Source organism: Rutilus rutilus (genome assembly GCF_951802725.1).
Source record: "Rutilus rutilus genome assembly, chromosome: 17".
Classification (NCBI taxonomy): domain Eukaryota; kingdom Metazoa; phylum Chordata; class Actinopteri; order Cypriniformes; family Leuciscidae; genus Rutilus; species Rutilus rutilus.
This window is the reverse complement of record NC_140230.1, coordinates 14717735-14731147: the sequence shown is the minus strand read 5'-3', so window position 1 is coordinate 14731147 and position 13413 is coordinate 14717735. Positions and strand designations below refer to the sequence as shown.

The window sequence follows — 13413 nt, the reverse complement described above, 5'->3', positions numbered from 1 at the left end:
TCATGGAAAAAGTGGGAACACTTCAATTTGTTAATGAAAATTCTGTAATTATTTGTTCTGTTGTGTCATTGGCAATGAAGTAGTCAAATTCAATATAATAAAATGTGCCTGTACTATTGAAACAGGTTCATATTTTAACATTTACTGATTGATTCGCTTCCATTGTAAGTGCTATGGAAGTTATCACTATAACCCAGATTTTTTTGTTTTAAAGTCGAAAAACATTTTTGTAGTTTTGTAGTTTTATAAACATAAATTAATGTTAATTTATACAACTTTAAATGTTAGAAATGTATTGGTATACGTTAAAGTAATAGGATTAACCAACATTTTTGTTCGTTATTATAGCTAATCCATTATAGCATTATCGAATCAATGCTATTTTAGTATCAGTGATATGCTATTGTAGTGTTTTTTTATTTGTATTTTATCTTTTCACAAATTTAGTTAAAGTTTTAGTATATTTTTTGTGTTTTTGTCAATTGTCTATTGTTTATTTTATGTCTGTCTATATAGTTTTTATTCATATTTATTAAACTAAACAGAAATCAGAAATGTTGCTTTGGCAATTAGCTGAAATAAAATAAGTTTAAGGGTTTTCTTATATTGTTTTTTATTTTTGTAAATGACTTTAGTTTGTTTTAAAAGATAATAACCCTGCACCAAACTTAACCCTAATGTTAAGTGTTACTATATCATCTTTCTATAAACATACCATAAAATTATGTTTTTTTTTTTATTATTTACACTTACTTTTTTTTATTATTATATGTGTGTGTGTGTGTGTGTGTGTGTGTAAGGTTAATGACGTTCCACATGAACTGGAACATGAATCTATATTGCTAAGAACAGAAAGGAGCACAAACCCAGGCAGCACACCACACTCCACTGATTCTCAGCTGTACATTTCTTGTTTTCCAGTGATGGAGGAGAGCAGTCCACAACACAATGCTAACACGCCAGGACCATCTCCCAGTCCTGCTGTGCGCAAGGTAATGAGAAAACAGATTCCAGGGCAGTTGGCTTTACATTGACAGTGTGTGTATGTGTTGGTGTGCATACAGTACTGTATATGTTTTGCTGAGCTCACCAGCTGTCCCGCTTGCCCAGGACTGTCCATACATCCCCTGATTGAGAACCGTTTTCCCGCAGCTCAGTCATCAGTAGAAAGCCCTTGAACTGGCAGAAAGAGAAAGAGCCTGTGATTGGAGATAGATGGATACTCTATACTGTGTGTCAGAGCCTTGTGCCTGTCTGTGAGGCTCTCGGCTGTTCCAGCACGGTGTAATAGCTGATGGTTCACTGCAGCACATCTGACGAAACTGTGATCAAGACAACAAAATAGCAGTGCTTCACAAGGACAAACAGTGCTGTACAGATTATAACATATACACCATCTTATCAGAGTGAACTGTTGGTTCGCAAATGATTTTGCTTCGACTGGTTTGCTTTAAGCGGCAGCCTGAACACAGAAGCAAAATTGTTTATATACAAAAGTAAACGAAATGTCTTTAAAATCAAACACTGAAATTTATTAGTATAACCATGAACTGCTTACCAACATTATTTGAAGCCCATAAACGATATATTGGCCAATATTAGATCTAAGTCTTAAGCCGACAACAACAAATGCGCAGTCTAGATCTCTACGTGTTTCACAAGACACAAAACATAATTTACATTGGAAAAGTTATAGAAATTTCTATCTGGGCAGCAGTAGTACTTTGTAAGAGAGAGAGAGAGAGAAAATAAAGTGTGTGTATATATATATATACACACACACACACACTCACCTAAAGGATTATTAGGAACACCATACTAATACTGTGTTTGACCCCCTTTCGCCTTCAGAACTGCCTTAATTCTACGTGGCATTGATTCAACAAGGCGCTGAAAGCATTCTTTAGAAATGTTGGCCCATATTGATTGGATAGCATCTTGCAGTTGATGGAGATTTGTGGGATGCACATCCAGGGCACGAAGCTCCCGTTCCACCACATCCCAAAGATGCTCTATTGGGTTGAGATCTGGTGACTGTGGGGGCCATTTTAGTACAGTGAACTCATTGTCATGTTCAAGAAACCAATTTGAAATGATTCGAGCTTTGTGACATGGTGCATTATCCTGCTGGAAGTAGCCATCAGATGATGGGTACATGGTGGTCATAAAGGGATGGACATGGGCAGAAACAATGCTCAGGTAGGCCGTGGCATTTAAACGATGCCCAGTTGGCACTAAGGGGCCTAAAGTGTGCCAATAAAACATCCCCCACACCATTACACCACCACCACCAGCCTGCACAGTGCTAACAAGGCATGATGGATCCATGTTCTCATTCTGTTTACGCCAAATTCTGACTCTACCATCTGAATGTCTCAACAGAAATCGACACTCATCAGACCAGGCAACATTTCTCCAGTCTTCAACTGTCCAATTTTGGTGAGCTTGTGCAAATTGTAGCCTCTTTTTCCTATTTGTAGTGGAGATGAGTGGTACCCAGTGGGGTCTTCCGCTGTTGTAGCCCATCCGCCTCAAGGTTGTGCGTGTTGTGGCTTCACAAATGCTTTGCTGCATACCTCGGTTGTAACGAGTGGTTATTTCAGTCAAAGTTGCTCTTCTATCAGCTTGAATCAGTCGGCCCATTCTCCTCTGACCTCTAGCATCAACAAGGCATTTTCGCCCACAGGACTGCCGCATACTGGATGTTTTTCCCTTTTCACACCATTCTTTGTAAACCCTAGAAATGGTTGTGCGTGAAAATCCCAGTAACTGAGCAGATTGTGAAATACTCAGACCGGCCCGTCTGGCACCAACAACCATGCCACGCTCAAAATTGCTTAAATCACCTTTCTTTCCCATTCTGACATTCAGTTTGGAGTTCAGGAGATTGTCTTGACCAGGACCACACCCCTAAATGCATTGAAGCAACTGCCATGTGATTGGTTGATTAGATAATTGCATTAATGAGAAACTGAACAGGTGTTCCTAATAATCCTTTAGGTGAGTGTGTGTGTATATATCACTGATAATAAATATAAAGTTAACTAAAAATTTCAGTTTTAGTTGTCTTTCCTTGCCATCTACAAATGATTTTCCTAATTATAGGATTGTTTATTATGAAATGCTCTTAACATGCTAATTAATAATGCTAAATGAAAAAAAAGGTCCTGTCAAAAAACATGTTTATTTGAATGGAAAGAGTGCCTGTATAACAGACACAAATAGTATTTGCTGCATTCTTGTTTTCTGCAGTGTTTTGGCAAAAGCATTAATCTATTTTGCTGTTCACTGTTTTTTTCTTGTTTTTTTTTTCTGTTGTTAAAATAACCGCATCATCTGCAACTTTATCGTCTTAAGCGGGAGAGAGAAGCAATGCGAACGGAAAGAGCTTGGATATGCGCCTTTGGCTCTACATAAAAATGAGAGGATATAGCGCTGAAAGATCATTACCATAAACACTTGTGGTGTGAACCACTCCATTGTTTTGACGTGCTCAAATTAAACTGTAGAAACTGTAAAATGGTGCCAACTTGTGTCTCGCGGTCCAGTTAGAACCAAGCCTTGTTTATACCCTTGATTTCAAATATAAGGCCATGTCTAACAATGCACGATTATGTGATTAGTAGCGCTCATCATTGTGTTAGACCCCATCAGAACATGCTACGATATTTTGGTTCAGTTGAGAACTGCTGGTAGTTTTGAATTGCAGTGTGAGCTTTTGCTCTTGTAATATATTATGGATATGAAGTAATTTCCTGTCTTATCTGAGAGCTGATCATATTTGAGAGCTCACATGGACATTAGTTTTGTTATGGTTGGATTGGATATGTTATCTTAATTGCTTATCATTGGGCTTTTTTCTGGTAATTCACTCTTATCAGGTTTATGCTTTTAGTATAGTTCAATCCAACTGCCCATTGTTTTCTATATTCATCCCTACACTGAAGTGCTGAAGAATGTGAGGGACACAGCTTGTGTTGAATTTGTCTAGCATGAGGTTTGATTCCTTATATAGCCAGCTGAGTTGATATGGAAATACTTGAGTGTGTTCAGGACAAATTCCTCTCTCCTTCCCTTACATCAGAGAATGAGGTCACAGGTTTCTCATCTGGATGTGTGGCATTTGCCATTGTGTCTAAATGGAGAGGGAAATCTACACGGGATACATCCTCAAATACGATCTAAAAATTTCGATCATTAATTAGTAACTTTATAGATTATTCCTGATGTATTGTATTTGGTTGATCAGTGGTTTAATGGCCATTGAAGGGAACTGACTTTATTGACCTTATGCGCCAGAGAAACAAGTGTGCAGCCGTCTTTAGAATTGTGTGATTGAACTTCCGTTTCTGCAGTAGCTCTGTATATTTCTATGGCATCGCTGTCGAAGAGTCATTTGCTGGTGAAGTAGATTTACTTATTGTAGAGTTAACGAAAGTTATCATGAGCATTGTAATGTTTGAAGTGGATGTCATAACAAATGTCAGTAGACCGGGAAGATTTTAAAACGAGCGTTTTTTATATAACGAGAGATTTTAAAACGATTTTACCTTCATGCTGTGGAAATACAAACCGGAAGACAGAACACAACGAGTGCAGCGCTAAAAAGGGGCGGGGCTACATAAGTTCTATATATCCACTAAAATCACAATAAAATTAATTGTAAAAAAAGTTAATGAGATGTGAGAAATAGGACCATCATTTGTTTACTTTTTTCCCGTTTTTCTTCAATGAAGTTAATTATTAAGTGTGACTAAAAGGGATAGTTCACCTAAAAAATGAAAATTCTGTCATCATTTACTCACCATTAAGTTGTTCCAAATCTGTATTTATGTCTTTGTTTTGCTGAACACAAAGAAAGATATTTTGAAGAATGTTTGTAACCAAAGAGTTTTGGGGTACCATTGAATTCCATAGTATTATTTAATTTTTTTCTCCATACTATGGAAGTCAATGTATTAATTAGTACTAATTTTAGTACTATTTTGTAGTATTAATCAATACTATGCATGATGCATTAATGTCATCAACTGTTTTGTTACCCACATTTTTATATATTCTTTTGTGTTTAGCACAATAAATAAATTCATACAGGTTTTGAACAGTTTGAGGGTAAATTATGACATAATTTTCATTTTTGAGTGAACTAACCACATTATGTTGGTCAGTGACATACCATTTTCGTCTGGATCTATTAATTTTTAAACATATTAAAAAGTCAATTTATACTTTATTAAAAAAACGCTGGATTTTCAAAAGTACGTGAAGTAGTTTGCGGCTTAGACTCTTACTCTTACGTAAGTTTGGTTTAAGTTTTACACACCGGTCTGTTATTGTAGGGACATCGACATTACATTTTCATGCCCCTAAACATGACGTGTAAAAAACTAACTGTGATTGGTTGTTTTACATGTCAGTCAGATTGATAACTATTGTCAAAAAACTAAATGAAAAACTATGTTATCTGGTGCAAAAAAAAACATTTTTTCATATGGTTCAGCCAACAAGGAGACAAAAAAAGGAAATTGTGTCATAAAGAGGAGCTAGACCCTTATGATTGTGCATCAAGATCAGGAAGTTTCTTAAAATATCTGACCTTTTTATGAAAAGGCCAAGATTAGTTCAAGCTCTATACATGTCAAACCCAAAAAATGTCAACATATTTAAAACTTTTTTTTAAATAATAATATGTGTATATTCACATCATGTATTCAAGGAAAATATGTTATTGCTTTTTTGATGGTAATATCACATGACATTTTTAGTCATTACATCAAAACGGTTTTTGAAAATTGTATAATTTTTTTTGAAAATCATATGAAACCAGCAAGAATACACACAGTACATTTCTAAGAAGTTGTACATGCTATTTAAACTAGATTTCGAAAAGATTTTCTTTACTGCAGACACTCTTATTTGTCATTGATGCATATAATATTTGCAAGATGGCAAGTTGCTAGCACATGACCTTATGAATCACTTGTGAACTTAAATGATATACAAACAGTGCACATGATCAGTAAACCCATCAGTAACCTTCCCTAGACCCCCATGCTGGCCTTTCTCCCATTTTCTGGAGATTGTGATACTTCCTATTCGGGATTGGAGGGACTGCCAGATGTTTCCTGGTCGCCCCCACCCTGGCTATGTGCGTAAGACAGACAGAGAGAGAGAGAGAGAGAGAGAGAGAGAGAGAGAGAGAGAAAAGTCAGGTTCGCTCTTCCCCTCAGGCAACACTGTCTCTGAGTCTTCACTTTTTAAAGCTTTCCTCTTGACCGGTTGTGTGCTTCTGGAGCTCACTAAACCCTCAGGACTACCGTGACCATCTTCAGTCTCACCTGAGTAAAGACACAGCTGGAGGAGACAGTGAGACGGGCTGTCAAACTCTCAGTGACTTTGAGAGCTGTGTTGCAGTCTCATGGCGTGGGACTGTGGCCTGAGGTATGTGTTTTCTGTGTCCCCTGCACTGCAGCAGGGCCCCGGGGCTGGTACACGCGATAAAGAGGATATCAGCCGGTTGGAGATGGTCCAGAGACTGGCCAAGGACGGATGCCGCCTTTTACACAGCCCGCTCAGAGCTAGCGAAAGGCCTGCTGAGGTGAGATGCAAACATCAATCAATCCACACACTGAGTATTATTATACAAGTCTTTTTGTAATAGGGCTAGTATTTTAAACACAAATTAAATGCAATTAAATCATTTATATGCTTTTAATTTGACACAATTACATCCTTGTTAAAATAACTTCATTAGTAGCGAAATTGTAGGTCCTGGTTGAAATAAAATCATGTAATATTAAAATGTTTTCTGTTTATTTCACTCTTTGTTTAGACTATTCTGTTTTTTTTTTTCATGTAATGATTCCAATTTTTAAAATGGATTTTCATATTTTATGATTGAAAGTCTGGGTGACGGACGAGGGTAAAACAATTAAATCTATTCAAAACAAAACAATCTTTTAAAAAAAATCTATAAATGGTAAATAATCTTTTTTTCTTCTTTTTTTTTACCGCTGGGACATAAACATGCCCATAGTTGAAAAAAAACATTCGATTGGCATTTATAGTCAATGCCATGCATATTTAGTTTTGTCTTTTGGTAGTACTTGACAATTTGTTGTTTTGTTGTGTTTGTATTTGTTCAGAAAAGGTATTCTTTTATATTATAATAACTATTTTGTTGTGGTTTGTGAAGCAGCACCCTTATAAGTTGATTGATATCATTATTTCAAAGAAAAGTCATTGTTTGATGTCACTGTTTTCAAATCTGTAGCTGGTTCAGGAGAGACTTTCTAAAACCGAAAAGGGCACCAATCTCATGCTAGTCTCTGATTGGTTGATCCCACAATAGTCCCAGTTGCCTCTTCCTGATGGCGGGCGGCCACTCACAATGACAGGAAGAGTCGACGTGAGCACCATAAGGTTGCTGGCAACCAATCACTACTCCTGCTCTGGGAGAGAGATTTATTTGACCTTTATGAGACAAAAGTAGAATTGTCCTTAATTTGACCTTATTACCATGATAAGGCACTTTAAAATGTATTTAAGACAAGCCACTTGCAATGTGTTGTCATATTCAAAAGCTTTTTTGATCCAAATCATTTTTGAGCTTCAAAAAAAGTTTTGTGCTGTTAGGAATCAGGATTAGTTGTATTCACCCTGTATTCAGTAATAATTTTCCCCATTTAAATTCTACATTTAAATGAACATAATTTTCATATGATTTAAGGTGTAAGTTTGCCAATTTTCAACCCTCTACATTTTGTTACAATCAATGTCAGTAGTAAAAGTACTATAAATGAACAATGTTTACTCTTTCCCTGTATTACCTGGGGCTTATACCATAAAAGTCTTGCGTAGCCAGACCTTCAGACTGACGGTAGAAGGTCTGGACTCCATCGCAGCATTCACAGACCCAGGGCTGACTGACATGTAAAACAACCAATCACAGTTAGTTTTTTACATGTCATGTTTAGGGGCTTGAAAATGTAATGTCGATGTCCCTACAATAACAGACCGGTGTGTAAAACTTAAAGGAGAAGTTCACTTTCAAAAAAACTTTTGCTGATAATTTACTCACCCCCATGTCATCCAAGATGTCCATGTCTTTCTTTCTTCAGTCGCAAAGAAATTAAGGTTTTTGATGAAAACATTCCAGGATTTCCCCCCATGTAATGGATTCTATTGGGACCCAAACGGTAGAAGGTCCAAATGACAGTTTAAGTGCAGCTTCAAAGGGCTTTAAACGATACCAGATGATGAATAAGGGTCTTATCTAGCGAAACGATCGGTCATTTCCAAAATAAATAAAAAAGTTTAAGTTTTATAAGCACAAATGTTCGCCTTGCTCTGTTCTGTGATGCGCGTTCGTGACGTCACGTAATACGCAATTACGTTGAAAAGGTCACGCTTGAAAAATTTCTGTCCTGAAGAAAATGTTCTTTTTGGCTTTTTAATATTAAAACACCCAGGATACGCACACGAAATGGGCATTTTAAACGATAAACTGACACAAATACATTTGAAAATGTGTATATGGTCCTCCTCCTGCACATTTGTAAACACGTCAAGCGTGACCTTTTCAACGTAATTGCGTATTACGTGACGTCACGAACGCGCATCACAGAACAGAGCAAGGCGAGCGTTTGTGCTTATAAAACTTAAACTTTTTTATTTATTTTGGAAATGACCGATCGTTTCGCTAGATAAGACCCTTATTCATCGTCTGGTATCGTTTAAAGCCCTTTGAAGCTGCACTTAAACTGTCATTTGGACCTTCTACCGTTTGGGTCCCAATAGAATCCATTACATGGGGGGAAATCCTGGAATGTTTTCATCAAAAACCTTAATTTCTTTGCGACTGAAGAAAGAAAGACATGGACATCTTGGATGACATGGGGGTGAGTAAATTATCAGCAAAAGTTTTTTTGAAAGTGAACTTCTCCTTTAAACAAATCTTACGGTGTGTAAGAGTCTAAGCCACAAACTACTTCACGTACTTTTGAAAATCCAGCGTTTAGCTGATCCTGATAAGCGCTAATCGTCACAGTTGTAAACACGACAGCGTTCTTCTTCCATGAGGGGGTTTGGCTTCACGGCATCTTTATTTCCAGGTTGATCGTTAAAGAATGTGACGCACACATCTCTGGGACATCCTCTATAATTCAACCAATCAGATGACAACTTTGAAAATCCTGAAGTGTTTCCAGTTAAGTGTGCCATATGCATTAGAGGTTCAGCCAGCGGTCCGTGGCCGTGATGTCTGAGGCTGTGATTATATGATGGTACTTGAACAAACTCAGGGTTACAGGATTTGTTTCAAGTTGACAAAACCAAACCAATTCAGTGAGGCTTTGTCGGTACCATGACGCTGATCATCAACTTTCTCTGTCAACTTAGGCTTTGATCCTGAGTTCATGGAGCGTGTGCACATGAAAGTGTGACATCAGTAGTGAACAGCCAATCACATGCCTTGAAACAGAGAAACTGCGATTCACTTCTCACGAGGGAATCAGCTAGATTATTTTCTCTCTTCTGCCGAAGATGAAGAGATTGAAGAATATGAAGTACATAAATGCATTTACACTGCAAGAAGAATATATCTTGCTATATCATTGCAAGTGAAAATTGTGAAGTTAGTTTATATACAGTAGTTGATAATATGTATAGGTATACAGACACTCGGACATGTTAGCTTACATGTAGTCATTTTTAAAGCTTTATCTACCGATTCCAAATCGTATTATATATTTTTATTGTGTATATATTTGTTCATTTAAACTAAATGTTTAATAATAAATGTTAAACTAAAATTGCTTGTGTAATGGATTAGGGGTATAATAATTATATAAATCATATAAAATAATAATAATAAATAATCATTGCTAAAAGCCAGACAAATTGGTATTTAAAAGTGTTTTACTATGTAGTGACCTTTAATTTGGAGCAAGAGAAACTGGGGGAGTGACTTTATTGCATCAGATATGTGTCACTTTGCTCACAGCTGATTGACCCAATTTTGGTTTGAGATCTCTAAAACATAACCTGCCATGGAGCGTACTATGGTACTATGTTACTACGGCAATGAACACAGCTAAAGGTCGAGCCATTTTCACAGTGCCAAAAACCCAGGGTTGGCGCAAACTAAACTGAAACATACCTGGCTATCCACCTAAACTGGCTTCATGGTATAGCCCCCTGGACTGAAATTCCTGTTTATTTGTCAGCAAAAATTAACCAGATGCCGCAAAATTCATCATTCTGCACACTTTCATGAAAACCACAGATTGTACTTGCGGATTTTTCTATCCCCGCGTTCAGATAGTCGGATCGACAACTCACTCCCGCTAAACATACACTCTTTGAATTCTTGCACCCGGAAACAACACTATTTGACACCATTATGACTAAAAGTTTGCTAAGAAGTATTTCCTACTAAAGCAAGTGTGGTATTTGACTCGATAAGCGTATCCATAGCAGACTGGTGGGAGTGGCCTTGGACTGCAACATGCCCAGTTCCAATTCTAATATATCATACCATTATGATTCATCTTTTTGTTTGTTTGTTTTTCGGATTCATGATTAAATTGTTTAATTGTTTGTATGCGGAACAGTTCATTCTGACATTTTCAGTTTATGTTGACAATTATGCATCAGACTTGGCATGAAACCGATTACTTTTGGCATCAAAATGGTTTCTGAATATTTTATGCAGGTAGTTGACTTTGGACTTGGCATGAGCATGTCTTAACACTGCAGGCAGCTGTGAGACAGTGAGATGAGGGATGACAGTGTACTGTTGTTTGTTTAAGAATCCCTTTTAAGTGCATACCACCACACATTTTGCTTGCTCTCTGCTTTCACTCATCGTCAGAGTGATGTAATATATATTTTTTAACACTTTGCAGTGTAAAGGATTGGGATAGAGAGTAAACACAAAGTTTCAAAGTAAAAGTATATGCTTTCTGTTTTCTGGTCTGCAAGTTAGCTTGTGTTGTTGGATTTGTAGGGAACCTAATGCATGAAATGAAGCTAAATATTATTATTCTGTCTTTATCATTATGATATTATGGGTCTGTTTCCTAGATGCATATTTAATGTTTTTTCAATAGGGAATACATTTTGTTGTTTTATTTATTTTTTCATCTTTAGTTGCTTTAATCTAGTTGGTTTTGTTATAGATCGTATTCTATATCCATGTAACCCTTAGTAAATGTAAATTATGCATATGAAAAAAAAAAATTGTTTATTACAGGAGGAGTTTTGGAAGCCTTTGTGCAAAGTAATATCAACAGACCAGGAAATGATTTAAAATATCACATTGTCTTTTTGACACTTACATAAACATAGCAGTGTTCCAGAGGCTTCTGCTCCGTGTTACAGTGACAAAAGCATTTGCAATTTACATAACTGTGCTCGTAAAAAAATAAAAAAACATTTTTTCCCGTCTTTTTCAATGGTGTATATAGTATACCAGTATTATATAGTATAATTGTTTAGCATTACAGTATGCAAAAAAATAAATAAAATAAAACCAATGCGATGGATGGATAGATAGATAGATAGATAGATAGATAGATAGATAGATAGATAGATAGATAGATAGATAGATAGATAGATAGAAACTAGCTATGGTCACAGAATCAGTAATTCATTGTATACAAATGATCTGAGCTCAGGAGATTTTGTTGTTTAATGATACAAAGCAAAAATGTGAAGTGACAGCATAAAAGAAATACGCCACCAGGCTGATGTCACACACAATATGTTGTCTTGTGACAGTCTTTTGTCTCTGAGAATGGTGGCATAAATAAATGCATTACAATCATCTAACCCCATCATATGCAATATACTCAATACAAGGTGACTGGCTTTTGTAGCTTTCGACTGAAGCTCAGAAAAGTGTTGCGTCAGCCCCTGTATAATCACAGAACTGGTCTTCAAGGTCTAATCATGACGCATGCAGTCACTTCAGAATGGAGCGGGCCAAGCAGGACACCTTTTAGTGTGATTGTAATGTTTCTCTCAAGTTCACTATAACTTTTTTCTGGAATATGACATTTATAGTACCCGGTCAAGTGAGATTATTTTTTGATTAATGTTCCTCAACCCAAAAATGTCAGTTTAGAGTGAAGGGCATGTGCCCCCTTAAATTTCTGAGCCAAATATATTTTATTTTTTATTATTTTTATTTACCTTTATTTAACCAGGAGAAAAGATTAAAAATCTCTTACAGGAGTGTCCTGGCCAAGATAGGCAGCTGAGTTTGCTTATACAATTATACAACATACAATACTAAATCCAGCATAAAACATACAACCAGTCAAAAACATTTACACACCATCAATTTCACTCTCTATGTTACGTAGTAAAATTTTTAAATGACTAGGCCTACAAGTTTTGTAGCTTCATCTCTGTCTGGAAAATTCCAATCCGAGGTCGCGGCATATTTGCATTTTTTGTTGTTGCAAAACTCAGAACACTAGAGGCAATATTGCCTGAACGATACTATATTATGACCTCAAAACACTTTTACCATAGATAGTGCATCATTTGTAAACTAATATGTTTGTAATGTAATGTTTACATCACATAACCTGCTCCATAAGAATGGCTTTTCTCAGGTACGAGTCCCGTGTCGTGATAAAAGAGCTCAAAGGCTTATGGAAGCAAGCTAAAATGGCATGGTTGCTTCAGAAAATGTGTTTTAATCTTACGTTTCCTTTTGTTAACACTATCAAGTTTGTTAAGGGTTTAGCGTAGGTGGTATCAGGGTTCTCAAGTTTTATCAAAAGCCATATGAGGAGCCCTAATGGAGCCCCGCCCCCCAATTTTACCCATTGTTCATAATTAACCAGCACAAATTGAAACTAGTACAAAATATGACCGCCGCTCAGGCCTGCACTGGCTTTCCACAAAAATAAATGACGTGGAGCAATTTGGCTGTATTGCGTGTTTATGTATATACCTAAAAAAAGTAGTAGTATGTGCATGTCTGTCTGTGTGTGTGTGTCTGTGCGTGTATGTATGCGTGCGTACATGTGTGTGCGCGTGTGTGTTTGTGTGTGTGTGTCTGTGCATGTGGATTTGTATGTGTGTGTATGGGTGTGTGTCTGTGCGTGTGGATGTCAGTGTGTGTGCATGCTTGCGTTTGTTTGTATTCCTGCAGGTGTGTGTGTGACAGTTAGGGTTGCCAACTTCAGAAAAGGAAAATGCGGGACAATCGTGGTTATTTATAGGAAAATGAGGGACACTCAAAATATTTGTACTGTATCACACAGTGTACGTCATTTCAGTGTCTGCAGTTAAGTTTGTGTTTAAAAGGTTATCAGACATAAACACATTTGTATTGCTTAACCTATTTATGTATTTAATTCTAAAAATAATTTTAATGTCATACATGAAAAAAGTCAC

At 36.7% G+C, this 13413-nt stretch overlaps 1 protein-coding gene across 1 annotated transcript in view; it reads left to right on the top strand.

The window, feature by feature from the left end:
* Positions 1–13413, top strand: part of rapgef5b (Rap guanine nucleotide exchange factor (GEF) 5b) — a 67931-nt gene that overhangs the window by 14017 nt on the left and 40501 nt on the right. The window contains exons 8-9 of the mRNA XM_084384688.1: positions 922–992; positions 6473–6598. Of these exons, the coding sequence (XP_084240814.1) occupies positions 922–992; positions 6473–6598 (197 nt within the window). The remainder of the gene's footprint in view (positions 1–921; positions 993–6472; positions 6599–13413) is intronic.